General features: G+C 43.2%; 1 protein-coding gene across 1 annotated transcript in view; it reads right to left on the reverse strand.

Annotated features, from left to right (window-relative positions):
* PEA15 (proliferation and apoptosis adaptor protein 15) overlaps positions 1-14,599 on the reverse strand; it is a 57,868-nt gene that overhangs the window by 10,039 nt on the left and 33,230 nt on the right. Inside the window, exon 2 of the mRNA XM_073639395.1 lies at positions 3,397-3,574. Within this exon, the coding sequence (XP_073495496.1) occupies positions 3,397-3,568 (172 nt within the window). The 5' untranslated portion in view covers positions 3,569-3,574. The remainder of the gene's footprint in view (positions 1-3,396; positions 3,575-14,599) is intronic.

Genomic DNA, 14,599 nt, shown 5'->3' on the forward strand with positions numbered 1-14,599 from the left:
CCGGCGCTTGGATGTAGAGAGAAATGTCACTTTAATTATTGTGTGAAAATAACAATCTCCTGTGCAAACAAGACCGGAGATAAGAGAGGGGAGGCATGTGGCCTTTCAACGTCCCCGACCAGAACCACCACAAAGGTCTCCGTATCAGTCATCCGTCATGGCCGCCGTTCTTCTCTTTCTTTATACACCCGTATTAGGAAACATGGCTGCTTTCTTCTTAAAACACCGCCTCCCCTTTCCACAGGTTGTGTGTGGTATTACACTTTAGCCACATTCGCTTTATCCCCTTCTCTCCCGGACGTTTTTTTTTATTTATGTTTTCCGCTTTGGTTTTATTGCTTCTCCTCTTCCAGGTGCCACAATGATGTCACTTTACCATTGACATAACCCTGGAAACCAAATAGTACAGCGTGATGGCGCCACGAGGCGGGCGATGGTGTGTGCCCAAAACGGCGCGTCACCAGTGTTATCAGGGGTTAAATAACACCTTTATCGGGAGTGGGCTCAGGCCCACAGCCCACCCCGTACACCCTGACTGCCCACCCACAGCCACAGCCCACCCCGTACACCCTGACAGCCCATCCGACGTGTACATCACTCCTCAGGAAGGGCTTTTCCATAGCAACCAATCAGCGCTCAGCTTTCATTTCTAAACAGGCTCAGGTAAAAAGATAGCTGCGCTGTGATTGGTTGCTGTATATTTTAATTTTTTTAAATTTTTTTTGCTTTTATTTGAGGGGCCATGGATACGGCCCCTCAAAAATTGGAGATATGGGTGTCCTGCCACATCGATATGGTGGTGCGGTTCATTGTATGCCGCTATGTATGATGTAGGTTTTTTTTTCACCTTGAGGCATTAAATAAATGTTGGTTTAGGAGATGACAAGGGGTTAAACAATTTCCACAGTGGCGGGGGAGCCGCATCGCTGGCCGTGGTCCCTCCGACAGGCATTGGCATAGCAACAGAAGACTCCAGCGAGGACCTGACCGGCGCTGAGCTGGGAACTGATGTAAAGGCCTCGGTACGATCCCCTCCCTCCTCCTGCGCCACAGGACACTACCGCTCCTGTAATTATTCCTTCTCCTCGACTAATGTCACCGACAGAGGAAGTAGCCTCCATCTGTGAAAAAGTGCGCAAAGGTGTCGGAGATATTGTGATATATCATGACCCTCCACTTTTGTCTGTTTGTTCTAGAACAACCTGGAAACCATCAGCAAGAAGCTGTAGACTGAGATCCAAAGCCCATGTTTTAATGATGCTGTATTTATTAAAGATACTAGATGGTGGCCCGATTCTAACGCATCGGGTATTCTAGAATATGTATGCGGCAGACCGGGCGCAATCAGCAGAGCGCTGTTTAAATTTGGCGCCAAAATCGCTGATTGGTCGCGGCCGGCAACCGCGACCAATCAGCAAAGCGGTGTTGAAATTTGGCGACTATATCGCTGATTGGTCACGGCCGGCAACCGCGACTAATCAGCAGAGCGGGGTTTAAATTTTGCGCCAATAATGCTGATTGGTCGCGGCCAGCGAACGCGACCAATCAGCAGAGCGGGGTTTAAATTTTGCGCCAATAATGCTGATTGGTTGCGGTCGGCGGTCGTGACAAATCAGCAAAGCGGTGTTTAAATTTGGCGCCAATAATGGTGATTGGTCACGGCCGCGACGCAGAGCGGTGTTTAAATTTGGCGGCAATAATGCTGATTAGTCGCGGCCGGCAACCGCGACCAATCAGCAGAGCGGGGTTTCAATCTGGCGCCAAAATCGCTGATTGGTGGCGGCCGGCGGTCGCGACCAATCAGCAGAGCGGGGTTTAAATTTGGCGCCAATAATGCTGATTGGTCGCAATCGCCGGCCGCGACCAATCAGCAGAGCGGTGTTTAAATTTGGCGCCAAAATCGCTGATTGGTCGCGGCTGGCCACCGCGACCAATCAGCAGAGCGTTGTTTAAATTTGACGCCAATCTCGCTGATTGGTCACGGCTGGAGTCCGCGACCAATCAGCAGAGCGTTGTTTAAATTTGGCGCTAATCTCGCTGATTGGACGCGTCTGGCGTCCGCAACCAATCAGCAGAGCGTTGTTTAAATTTGGCACCAAGCTCGCTGATTGGTCGCGTCTGGCGTCCGCGACCAATCAGCACTGCAGTGTTTAAATGTGGCGGCAAGATCGGTGATTGGTCGCCGGCAGCGGCTGCGACCAATCAGCAGAGCGGTGTTTAACTTTAGCGCCTAGATCACTAATTGGTCACGTGCGGAGAGCGCGACCAATCAGCGAATCGTATTGGTGAGGACCGGGGAGCGGAATCGTATTAGTGAGGACCGGGGAGCGCCGCTGCCTGTGCGGCTACTTCCGCTGCGAGAAGCCGGGAGATGAGCGACTGCTCGCAGCAGAAGTATCCCGACCCGCAGCGCCGCTCCCCGGTCCTCCCTTGACACCCTAGCCGCTGATGTCCCCATAGTATCCGCATGGTGTTACAAAGGTCCGGACATTTGTGTTAAAAATCGCTGATTGGTCGCGGGCGCTGCCCGCGACCAATCACCAATTTGGGCGCCAAATTTAAATATTGGCCGCGACCAATCACCGATCTTGGTTCCACATTTAAACACCGCTGTGCTGATTGGTCACGGACGCTATTTAAATGTGGCGACAAAATCGGTGATTGGTCGCGCCCAGCGTCGGCGACCAATCAGCACAGCGGTGTTTAAATGTGGAGCCAAGATCGGTGATTGGTCGCGGCCGATATTTAAATTTGGCGCCCAAATCGATGATTGGTCGAGGGCAGCGTCCGCGACCAATCAGCACAGTAGTGTTTAACTTTTGCGGTAAGATCAGTGATTGGTCGGGTCCGAAGACCGCGACCAATCATCGAATCGTCTTGGTGAGGACCTAGTCCTCCCTTCCGCATGGAGGTCAGCGACGCCGGCGGTCCTTCCGTTGCTACCGGCCGGGAGATGAGCGCCTCGCGCCGCTCATCTCCCGGCTGCATCTCCGTCCCGCAGATGGGTCCGGCGGTCGAGGTCCTTCTGCTGGTACCGGCCGGGAGATGAGCGCCTCGCGGCGCTCATCTCCCGGCTGCATCTCCGCTGAGCTCCGTCCCGCAGATGAACCGCTAACGGACGCCATTTTTTTTCAGAAATCCCGCGGCGCTGATTGGCCGCTGCCGGAACAATGAGCGACGCGGGATTTCCAGGACAGACAGACAGACAGACGGGATAAGACAATTATATAGAAGATAAGTTTTAACGCCAGCTTGCTGATGGTTTTCACTTTACCTAGAACCATAAATAACTCCATTGCCTATCTCCAGGGCACAGTTTATTCTAAAAAGTGAAAAGTAGATTAGGCCCCATTCATTTAGAAATTATCTCCGGCACCCGCTGTATTCAGACCTTACCTTTTGCTAATTTATCGTGTTTTTCCAGGTAGTTGAACCAGTCTTGGCAGGAGGTGATTTCCTCACTTTTCTCGCTGGGGATATCCTCCTTGCAGGCTGATTTTAATTGGTCTAGATCCTCGTTGGTAATGTTTTCAGTAAGCTCCTGCAGCAAATTGCCGTACTCCTCCATGGCCGCCTAGACACAAGAAGGAGGCATTAGAGAATATGCCTGCCCCTGATGGACAACAATATCACCTCTATAACACTGCCCCCTATGTACAAAAATATAACTACTATAACACTGCCCCCTATGTACAAGAATATAACTACTATAACACGGCCCCCTATGTACAAGAATATAACTACTATAATACTGCCCCCTATGTACAAGAATATAACTACTATAATACTGCCCCTTATGTACAAGAATATAACTACTATAACACTGCCCCTTATGTACAAGAATATAACTACTATAATACTGCTCCTATGTACAAGAATATAACTACTATAATACTGCCTCCTATGTACAAGACTATAAGTACTATAATACTGCTCCTATGTACAAGAATATAACTACTATAATACTGCCCCTATGTACAAGAATATAACTATTATAATACTGCCCCTATGTACAAGAATATAACTACTATAATACTGCACCTATGTACAAGAATATAACTACTATAATACTGCCTCCTATGTACAAGAATATAAGTACTATAATACTGCTCCTATGTACAAGAATATAACTACTATAGTACTGCCCCCTATGTACAAAAATATAACTACTATAATACTGCCCCTATGTACAAGAATATAACTACTATAATACTGCTCCTATGCACAAGAATATAACTACTATAATACTCCTCCTATATACAGGAATATAACTTCTATAATACTGCTCCCTATGTACAAGAATATAACTACTATAATACTGCTCCCTATGTACAAGAATATAACTACTATAATACTGCTCCTATGTACAAGAATATAACTACTATAATACTGCCCCCTATGTACAAGAATATAACTACTATAACACTGCCCCCTATGTACAAGAATTTAACTACTATAACACGGCCCCTATGTACAAGAATATAACTACTATAATACTGCCCCCTATGTACAAGAATATAACTACTATAATACTGCCCCTTATGTACAAGAATATAACTACTATAACACTGCCCCCTATGTACAAGAATATAGCTATTATAATACTGCCCCTATGTACAAGAATATAACTACTATAATACTGCCCCTATGTACAAGAATATAACTACTATAATACTGCACCCTATGTACAAGAATATAACTACTATAATACTGCCCCTATGTACAAGAATATAACTACTATAATACTGCACCCTATGTACAAGAATATAACTACTATAACACGGCCCCCTATGTACAAGAATATAACTACTATAATACTGCCTCTATATACAAGAATATAACTACTATAACACGGCCCCCTATGTACAAGAATATAACTACTATAATACTGCCTCTATGTACAAGAATATAACTACTATAATACTGCTCCTATATACAAGAATATAACTACTATAATACTGCCCCTATGTACAAGAATATAACTACTATAATACTGCCCCTATGTACAAGAATAGAACTACTATAATACTGCCCCCTATCTACAAGAATATAACTACTATAATACTGCCCCTATGTACAAGAATATAACTACTATAACACTGCCCCCTATGTACAAGAATATAACTACTATAATACTGCCCCTATGTACAAGAATATAACTACTATAATACTGCCCCTATGTACAAGAATATAACTACTATAACACTGCTGTGTACAAGAATATAACTACTATAATACTGCTCCTATATACAAGAACATAACTACTATACAACTCCTGGCAAAAATTATGGAATCACCGGGCTCGGAGGATGTTCATTCAGTTGTTTAATGTTGTTGAAAAAAAGCAGATCACAGACATAGCACAAAAATAAAGTCATTTCAAATGGCAACTTTAGGGCTTTAAGAAACACCTAAATAAATCAAGATTAAAAATGTGGTACTCAGTAAGGGTAATTTTTTTCAGACCAAGCAGAGGGAAAAAATTATGGAATCACTCAATTCTGAGGAAAAAATTATGGAATCATGAAAAACAAACACACAAAAGAACACTCCAATACATCACTAGTATTTTGTTGCACCACCTCTGGCTTTAATAACAGCTTGCAGTCTCTGAGGCATGGACTTAATGAGTGACAAACAGTACTCTTCATCAATCTGGCTCCAACTTTCTCTGATTGCTGTTGCCAGATCAGCTTTGCAGGTTGGAGCCTTGTCATGGACCATTTTCTTCAACTTCCACCAAAGATTTTCAATTGGATTGAGATCCGGACTATTTGCAGGTCATGACATTGACCTTATGTGTCTTCTTTCAAGGAATGTTTTCACAGTTTTTGCTCTATGGCAGGATGCATTATCATCTTGAAAAATGATGTCATCATCCCCAAACATCCTTTCAATTGATGGGATAAGAAAACTGTCCAAAATATCAATGTAAACTTGGGCATTTATTGAAGATGTAATGACAGCCATCTCCCCAGTGCCTTTACCTGACATGCAGCTCCATATCATCAATGACTGTGGAAATTTGCATGTTCTCTTCATACAGTCATCTTTATAAATCTCATTGGAACGGCACCAAACAAAAGTTCCAGCATCATCACCTCGCCCAATGCAGATTCGCGATTCATCACTGAATATGACTTTCATCCAGTCATCCACAGTCCACGATTGCTTTTCCTTAGCCCTTTGTAACCTTGTTTTTTTCTGTTTAGGTGTTAATGATGACTTATGTTTAGCTTTTCTGTATGTAAATCCCATTTCCTTTAGGCGGTTTCTTACAGTTCGGTCACAGACATTGACTCCAGTTTCCTCCCATTCGTTCCTCATTTGGTTTGTTGTGCATTTCCTGTTTTGGAGACATATTGCTTTAAGTTACCAGTCTTGACGCTTTGATGTCTTCCTTGGTCTACCAGTATGTTTGCCTTTAACAACCTTCCCATGTTGTTTGTATTTGGTCCAGATTTTAGACACAGCTGACTGTGAACAACCAACATCTTTTGCAACACTGAGTGATGATTTACCTTCTTTTAAGAGTTTGATAATCCTATCCTTTGTTTCAATTGACATCTCTTGTGTTGGAGCCATGATTCATGTCAGTCCACTTGGTGCAACAGCTCTCCAAGGTGTGATCACTCCTTTTTAGATGCAGACTAATGAGCAGATCTAATTTGATGCAGGTGTTAGTTTTGGAAATGAAAATTTGCAGGGTGATTCCATAATTTTTTCCTCAGAATTGAGTGATTCCATAATTTTTTCCCTCTGCTTGGTCTGAAAAAAAAATGACCCTTACTGAGTAACACATTTTTAATCTTGATTTCTTTTAGCATTTCTCAAAGCCATAGAGTTGCCATTTGAAATTACTTTAGTTTTGTGCCATGTCTGTGATCTGCTTTTTTTCAACAACATTAAACAACTGAATGAACATCCTCCGAGCCCGGTGATTCCATAATTTTTGCCAGGGGTTGTAGTACTGCCCCCTATGTACAATAATATAACTACTATAATACTGCCCCTATGTATAAAAATATAACTACTATAATACTGCCCCCTATATACAAGAATATAACTACCATAATACTGCTCCCTATATACAAGAATATAACTACTATAATACTGCTTCTATGTACAAGAATATAACTACTATAATACTGCCCCCTATGTACAAGAGTATAACTACTATAATACTGCTCCTATGTACAAGAATATAACTACTATAATACTGCCCCCTATGTACTAGAATATAACTACTAGAATACTGCTCCCTATGTACAAGAATATAACTACTATAATACTGCCCCTATGTACAAGAATATAACTACTATAATACTGCCCCTATGTATAAAAATATAACTACTATAATACTGCCCCCTATGTACAAGAATATAACTACTATAATACTGCCCCCTATATACAAGAATATAACTACTATAATACTGCTCCCTATATACAAGAATATAACTACTATAATACTGCCCCCATGTACAAGAATATAACTACTATAATACTGCTCCTATGTACAAGAATATAACTACTATAATACTGCTCCTATGTACAAGAATATAACTACTATAATACTGCTCCTATGTACAAGAATATAACTACTATAATACTGCCCCCTATATACAAGAATATAACTACTATAATACTGCTCCCTATATACAAGAATATAACTACTATAATACTGCCCCCATGTACAAGAATATAACTACTATAATACTGCCCCCTATGTACAAGAATATAACTACTATAATACTGCCCCTATGTACAAGAATATAACTACTATAATACTGCCCCCTATGTACAAGAATATAACTACTATAATACTGCCCCTATGTACAAGAATATAACTACTATAATACTGCCTCCATATGTAAGAAAATAGCTATAATGTCTATGTAATACTGTACATGATGTGTGAGCTCATTATTGGAGCTATTCTCGCAGTCCTTTGTGTTATTTGTGTTCAGGATGTGATGGAAATAACAGATTGGATGACAGTTGTGTGAGCTCCCGCCACTGTCATGGTGTCCTTAGTGTGTCAGCTTGTCGCGCACAGTCTCTGGCATTGGCAGAGTGGAGGTGATGAAGTGTTAATGACACAACACCCTTCAGTGTTCCAGTTTGTCTTCATACTTCACTCCCCTTATGCTGAGATAAGAATTCTCTACATTCCTATGGTTTCACAGCTTCAGCCTCCCTGATGAGAACTGTCTATTGTCTGTGCTCTGTCATAGGCCACTGGAAGTAGTGACAACGCTAAGTTCCCACATCCCTCATTCATCGCTCTTCACTTGTCTCCCACTATTACCTATTCTACACTAATGAGTCCATACAAGGGAGAAACAGGTTTCACGCAGTTTGATTTCTCCAAACTTGGCTATTGTGGAAATAGCCTTAACCTTGTTATGCAGATGACAAGAACTTATCCTCAACTGAAGAGTCAAAAAAAGAGGAGAAACGGGATGTCCACATGTTTAATTTGTGAAATTGATCCCAAACATTTGCCCATTCAATGTGTCATTGAAATTGCACTAATTGCTTTCAGATTACACCTGCCTGCCTTACACTAATGAGTCCAAAGAAGGGTGAAACATGAGAGTCCGAATTCTTCAAAACTATCCTTTATTTTGCACTTCTTCACTTGCAGACTACAGTAACCGATCCTACAGTAAGGAGTCTAAGAAACAATGCAACTGGTTGTCTACAGGTTGATGGCTACCAACATGTCAAAATGTTTAAGACCCATCACATAATTTTGGAGTCATTCCCATAACAACCACCACATCCTTTTCTTACTCTAATGACTTTAAACAAGTGTGAAGCATACTCATGATGACAACAAGCTGTCCCACACTGAGTCCAAACAATGGTGTAACAGATTCCCAACCACAACAACTTGTCCTGCACTGATGAGCTGAAAGAAGGGTGAAGGAAGTTCTCAACCACAACAACCTGTCCTGCACTGATGAGCTGAAAGAAGGGTGACAGAAATTCCCAACTACAACAACCTGTCCTGCACTGATGAGCTGAAAGAAGGGTGAAAGAAGTTCTCAACCACAACAACCTGTCCTGCACTGATGAGCTGAAAGAAGGGTGACAGAAATTCCCAACCACAACAACCTGTCCTGCACTGATGAGCTGAAAGAAGGGTGAAAGAAGTTCTCAACCACAACAACCTGTCCTGCACTGATGAGCTGAAAGAAGAGTGACAGAAATTCCCAACCACAACAACCTGTCCTGCACTGATGAGCTGAAAGAAGAGTGACAGACGTTCCCAACCACAACAACCTGTTCTGTACTGATGAGCCGAAAGAAGTTCCTAACCACAATACCTATCCTTCGGGAATATGTCTAAACAAGTGTGAAGCATATTGTTGATGACAACAAGCTGTCCCACACTGAGTCCAAACAAGGGTGTAACAGATTCCCAACCAAAACAACCTGTCCTGCACTGATGAGCTGAAAGAAGGGTGACAGAAATTCCCAACCACAACAACCTGTCCTGCACTGATGAGCTGAAAGAAGGGTGAAAGAAGTTCTCAACCACAACAACCTGTTCTGCACTGATGAGCTGAAAGAAGGGTGTCAGAAATTCCCAACTACAACAACCTGTCCTGCACTGATGAGCTGAAAGAAGGATGAGAGAAGTTCCCAACCACTACAACCTGTGCTGCACTGATGAGCTGAAAGAAGGGTGACAGACGTTCCCAACCACAACAACCTGTCCTGCACTGATGAGCTGAAAGAAGAGTGACAGACGTTCCCAACCACAACAACCTGTCCTGCTTGGATGAGCTCAAAGAAGTTCCCAACCACAATAACCTATCCTTCGGGAATAATTCTACCCAAGTGAAACAGTTTCCTAACCACAACATTCTTCTCTGTACTAATGAGATTAAACAAGGGTGAAACAGGTTCCAGAGTACAACAACCTGTCCTACGCTAATGCTTCCAAAGAAGGGGGAAACAAGTTTTCGGCTACAACAAACTGTCCTGCTCTAATGAAGGTTGAACCATGTTCGTGACTATAACAGTGCTGCTCTAATGAAAGGTGAAATGGGTTCCTGTCTACAACAACCTGTCCTGTGCTAATGAGGGTGAAACAAGTTTTTGACAACAATAAACTGTCCAGCTCTAATGAAGGGTGAAACAGGATCCCGTGTACAACAACGTGCCCTGCGCTAAAGGACCAAAAAAGGGTGAAATTGGTTCACAACCACAACAGTCTCCGCTGCACTAATGAGTCTATACAAGGGTGAAACAGGTTGTCAACTTCAACAATCTTTCCTGCTGTAATAAAGGGTAAAACAGGTTCCAACGTGGCAGAAAAATGGAAAAGCAATCCACTCCATTCCCCGCACATATCCCCTGCATACCGCAAAGATGTCCCGTCTGAAGGAATAAAGGACTTTTTAGAAAAAAGATTTGGTGAGTGCTGCTTTTCCATTTTTCTGCCATATGTGAACTTTCTCTTGATCTGCGCTTATGCACCACCATAAAATCCTTAAAAGCTGTTTTATATGAAAGTTTAGAATTTTTAAAAGCATGTTACAGTTTAGTGCCATATAACGTCTCTCACCAAATACATGGAAAACAGGTTCCTGCCTACAACAACCTTTCCTGTGCTAATGAGTCTAAACAAGGGTGAAACACGTTTTTGACCACAATAAACTGTCCTGCTCTAATGAAGGGTGGTACAGGTTCCCAAACATAACCTGTCCTGCTATAATGAGTCCAAATAAGTGTGAAATGACAGGAGTTGTGTCCAATTATATAAAAAATATCTAATATTTGGCTGTAAAACAACAATGTCCTGTCCTAAACTGATGAAGTAACGGGTGGATCACCCATTAAATAAAGCTCTGTGTAAATCCACATAGGGTCATGAGTGGAGGGTAGTGTTCATAAGTTTAAGAATCATTCGGATCATATGGCAAGAGATTGGTTATGGCAGATATCCCGTCTATAAGCTGCAATGTAAGTATTATTACCCAGAAGTCTGTTCTCTGTACATCCTCAATGTACTAATTTTGGATCTATTCTAAAAAAAAAAAAAAATAGCCCCTTAATATCATCAACTCCATGTAAAGCCGGCGCTGCCTGACGTGAACTGAATGTGTTACCTCCGTGCTCACAGCTCAGGGAAAACTAATTAACAGTTATTAACTGCATCTTTACAGTAGATTGCATGGGAGACATAGGGGGAGGGGCGGATCTGAAGGGTGTGAAGACAAATGGTAGAAAAAAAGTGGAGCAGCAACATCCGGGATGATGTGCACGGCCGGTGAGCGCCACCGTCACCCTGCAGCACTGTAATAGATGCTGATATAATGAGATTACACGTGCTCTGCTATTTCATGATGGTGTATTAATTAGCTTGAACATCTCTGTCTCTGTGTCAGCCATGAAAATTAATTGGCTAACGAGCAGAGCGGCAGGTTAATTTGGTAAAATTGGAATGATCTGGGGGGGGGGGATTTATGTTAGAAACATTTTTTTTTAAAGGAACACTCCAGGGGAAAATTCCACACTGTGTTATTTCTACAGCAGTATCCGCAGGGGTGGAGCCTGATGCTGGGACTCTTGGATTGGTGGGTTCTGTGTCAAGCTCCACCCCCGCAGACCCTGACCTAGAAATAATACTTGTTATTGTCTCACTACTATAGACAATCGATACAAGGTCTCCCCCAACACTAAAGACATTGAGAAGGAGGGACTTTAAGGTGATGAGGTCCTTTTTCCAAGAACTCAGATTAAAGTGGTGGTTTATTGGTTGGACCCTGTGAGAACTCCTGTGATAGGTCGTGTAGATTTTGAGGGAAGTACCATTTGCCCAGTGCACATCCTACAGGAGGCCGGATCCGGCAGTTCCCCTGGCCGGTTGTGACACTGACAGCCAGTTCCCTATACTCAATTGTACCCGCATCTGTCAGGCGCGAGTACAATAAGAGTTCTTACCACCGGCGCTTCCTGGGTCAGGGCATGATCCGATCACCTGATCACGCTGCTGATATCACCCCTGCACCGCAGAGGAGGATGACGATGAGGAAATTGCTCCGACAGAGCCGAAGATACTGAAGAGATAAATGAGGAAAGCTGGAATGTTGAGGTAAAAGTGTGGGAGAAAAGGTGTGAGGAGACATTATGGTGGTGTGATGAGGCACAGTGTAGAGACTGGGCAGAGTGGGAGCAATATAGAGAGGGGGCAGCGTTGGGAAACAGTGATAGGGCACGGTATGTGGGAAAGTATGCAGGGGGATGTGAGTAGGGGGCATAGTATGGAAGGGGGCAGCGTGGTGGGAGGCACATAAGATACAAACAGTGTGGAGGCCATGTACCATAAGGACAGTGTGGCGGTTATAGCTAATAATGTACCATAAGAAGGATAGTGTGGGGTGATATTTTATGCAGGGATAATAGTGAGTACCAATTATTCACGAACATCGAACAGGGAGTATATTTTTTATTTAGGAGCATTATAATGACACTGACATTTTTAAGGTACGGTGTGGGGATGTGCTGCAAAGACCGGAGAGGGGCGAAGTCTACAGAAACAAAGAGTGGATATGAAAAATCACCAGATGGAGACGAAAAAGAAGAGAATGACTCCAAGAGATGAGAAGATGTCACCAATAAAGTACCTGGATATAAAAGTTTATCTGTCATACTGACTACGTCTCATCAGGGCTGTGGTTCTTGTATGGTCCACAGTCTGAGGATGGCTGGTAACAACTCCCAGCAATTCCTTACCATTATTAAGGACACACTGCGAGTTGTAGGTTCATGAGATACAATTGTATATGGGACTGACCTGACATTACAGTTGATTACTGTACTAAGCTTGGAACTGTATTCATGTACTGATGGTGGTTCTAGTGCTACACCTATGTACTGATGGTGGTTTTGGTGTAGTATTCATGTACTGATGTTCGTTCTGGTGCTGTATACATGTACTGATGGTGGTTCTGGTGCTGTTCTTATATAGTCCTGGTGGTTCTGGTGCACTAGTCATGTACTAATGGTGTTTCTGGTGCTGTACTCATGTACTGATGGTGGTTCTGGTGCTGTGCTTATGTACTGATGGTGGTTCTGGTGCAGTAGTCATGTACCAATGGTGGTTGTGATGCAGTATTCATGTACTGATGGTGGTTCTGGTGCTGAACTCATGTACTGATGGTGGTTCTGGTGCTGTATTCATGTATTGATGTTGGTTCTGGTGCTGTATTCATGTGCTGTTCTTGGTTCTGATTCTGTACACATCTAGCAACCCATACCTTGCCAGATAATGTGATACCTGGCTGTTAATAAAATATTGTGCTGTATGACAAGTTATGGATTACTACATCTGTATCTGTATTAGGAGCATTGATTATAACATTAAGCACTGTAGCATAGCCAATCCTAAAAGGGCGTAATACATTCACTGTCAGAATTTGGCTATGCTCACCAATTGACGAGGTCGTCACATGACCATTCATGTACGATTTTCATACTTATAGTCACGTGACGACTAGTTTCTCTCAATGAAGTAGAGGCTGTAGTATTTCACTGAACATTGAGAGAATTATGAAGAGCAGCTCATCGGTAAGCGACTGTCAGTGTGCAAGTCACATATGAGCGGTCATGTGATGACTACTGACACCATCTATGCTGTGCCAAATTGAGTTTTTGCCCCTGGTTCGGGAAAACCTAGATTCACCTCATTAGCTGCATGAACAGTCTCTTGGAGGGTCTGCGGCTGGCAGCCACTTATCTGTTGCAGGATTTTTACAATAAGAAATGTAATTCTAAAATAGAGGTACTTCCCCTTTAAATGCCATGACGACTGCCACCGTGAACGTACTGGAAGATCCCAATCCCCCTATTATATAACCAGTGCCAGGCGCAGGCAGACATGCTGTCTATGAGATACATGGGCGAACGCCGGGCAGCAGAGACCTCTGCAAACTTGCTGGACGTCCTGTGGAGGTGCAGACACGTATCACACGTAACACCGCGGGGATGGCGAGAAGGGTGGAAGCTGCACCGCACGCAGCGCGACACTCCCGTATCCACTGCATGTGCCCGCAGTATACAGCAAGGCTGGCCAGCATAGTGCTGAGATACACGGCTCAGAAGGCAGTATCACACAGGGTCGGATTAGATACACTGCTCAGCAGACAGTATCACACAGGATAGGATTAGATACACAGCTCAGCAGACAGTATCACACATGGTAGGATTAGATACACAGCTCAGCAGACAGTATCACACAGGATAGGATTAGATACACTGCTCAGCAGACAGTATCACACAGGATAGGACTAGATACACAGCTCAGCAGACAGTATCACACATGGTCGGATTAGATACACAGCTCAGCAGGCGGTATCACACAAGATCGGATTAGATACACGGCTCAGCAGACAGTATCACAAAGGATAGGACTAGATACACTGCTCAGCAGACAGTATCACACAGGATAGGATTAGATATACAGCTCAGCAGACAGTATCACACATGGTAGGATTAGATACACGGCTCAGCAGACAGTATCACACAGGAGAGGATTAGATACACAGCTCAGCAGACAGTATCACACAGGATAGGATTAGATACA

This window comes from Phyllobates terribilis, unplaced genomic scaffold (genome assembly GCF_046119375.1).
Source record: "Phyllobates terribilis strain yellow unplaced genomic scaffold, ASM4611937v1 Scaffold_7__3_contigs__length_470593459, whole genome shotgun sequence".
NCBI lineage: Eukaryota > Metazoa > Chordata > Amphibia > Anura > Dendrobatidae > Phyllobates > Phyllobates terribilis.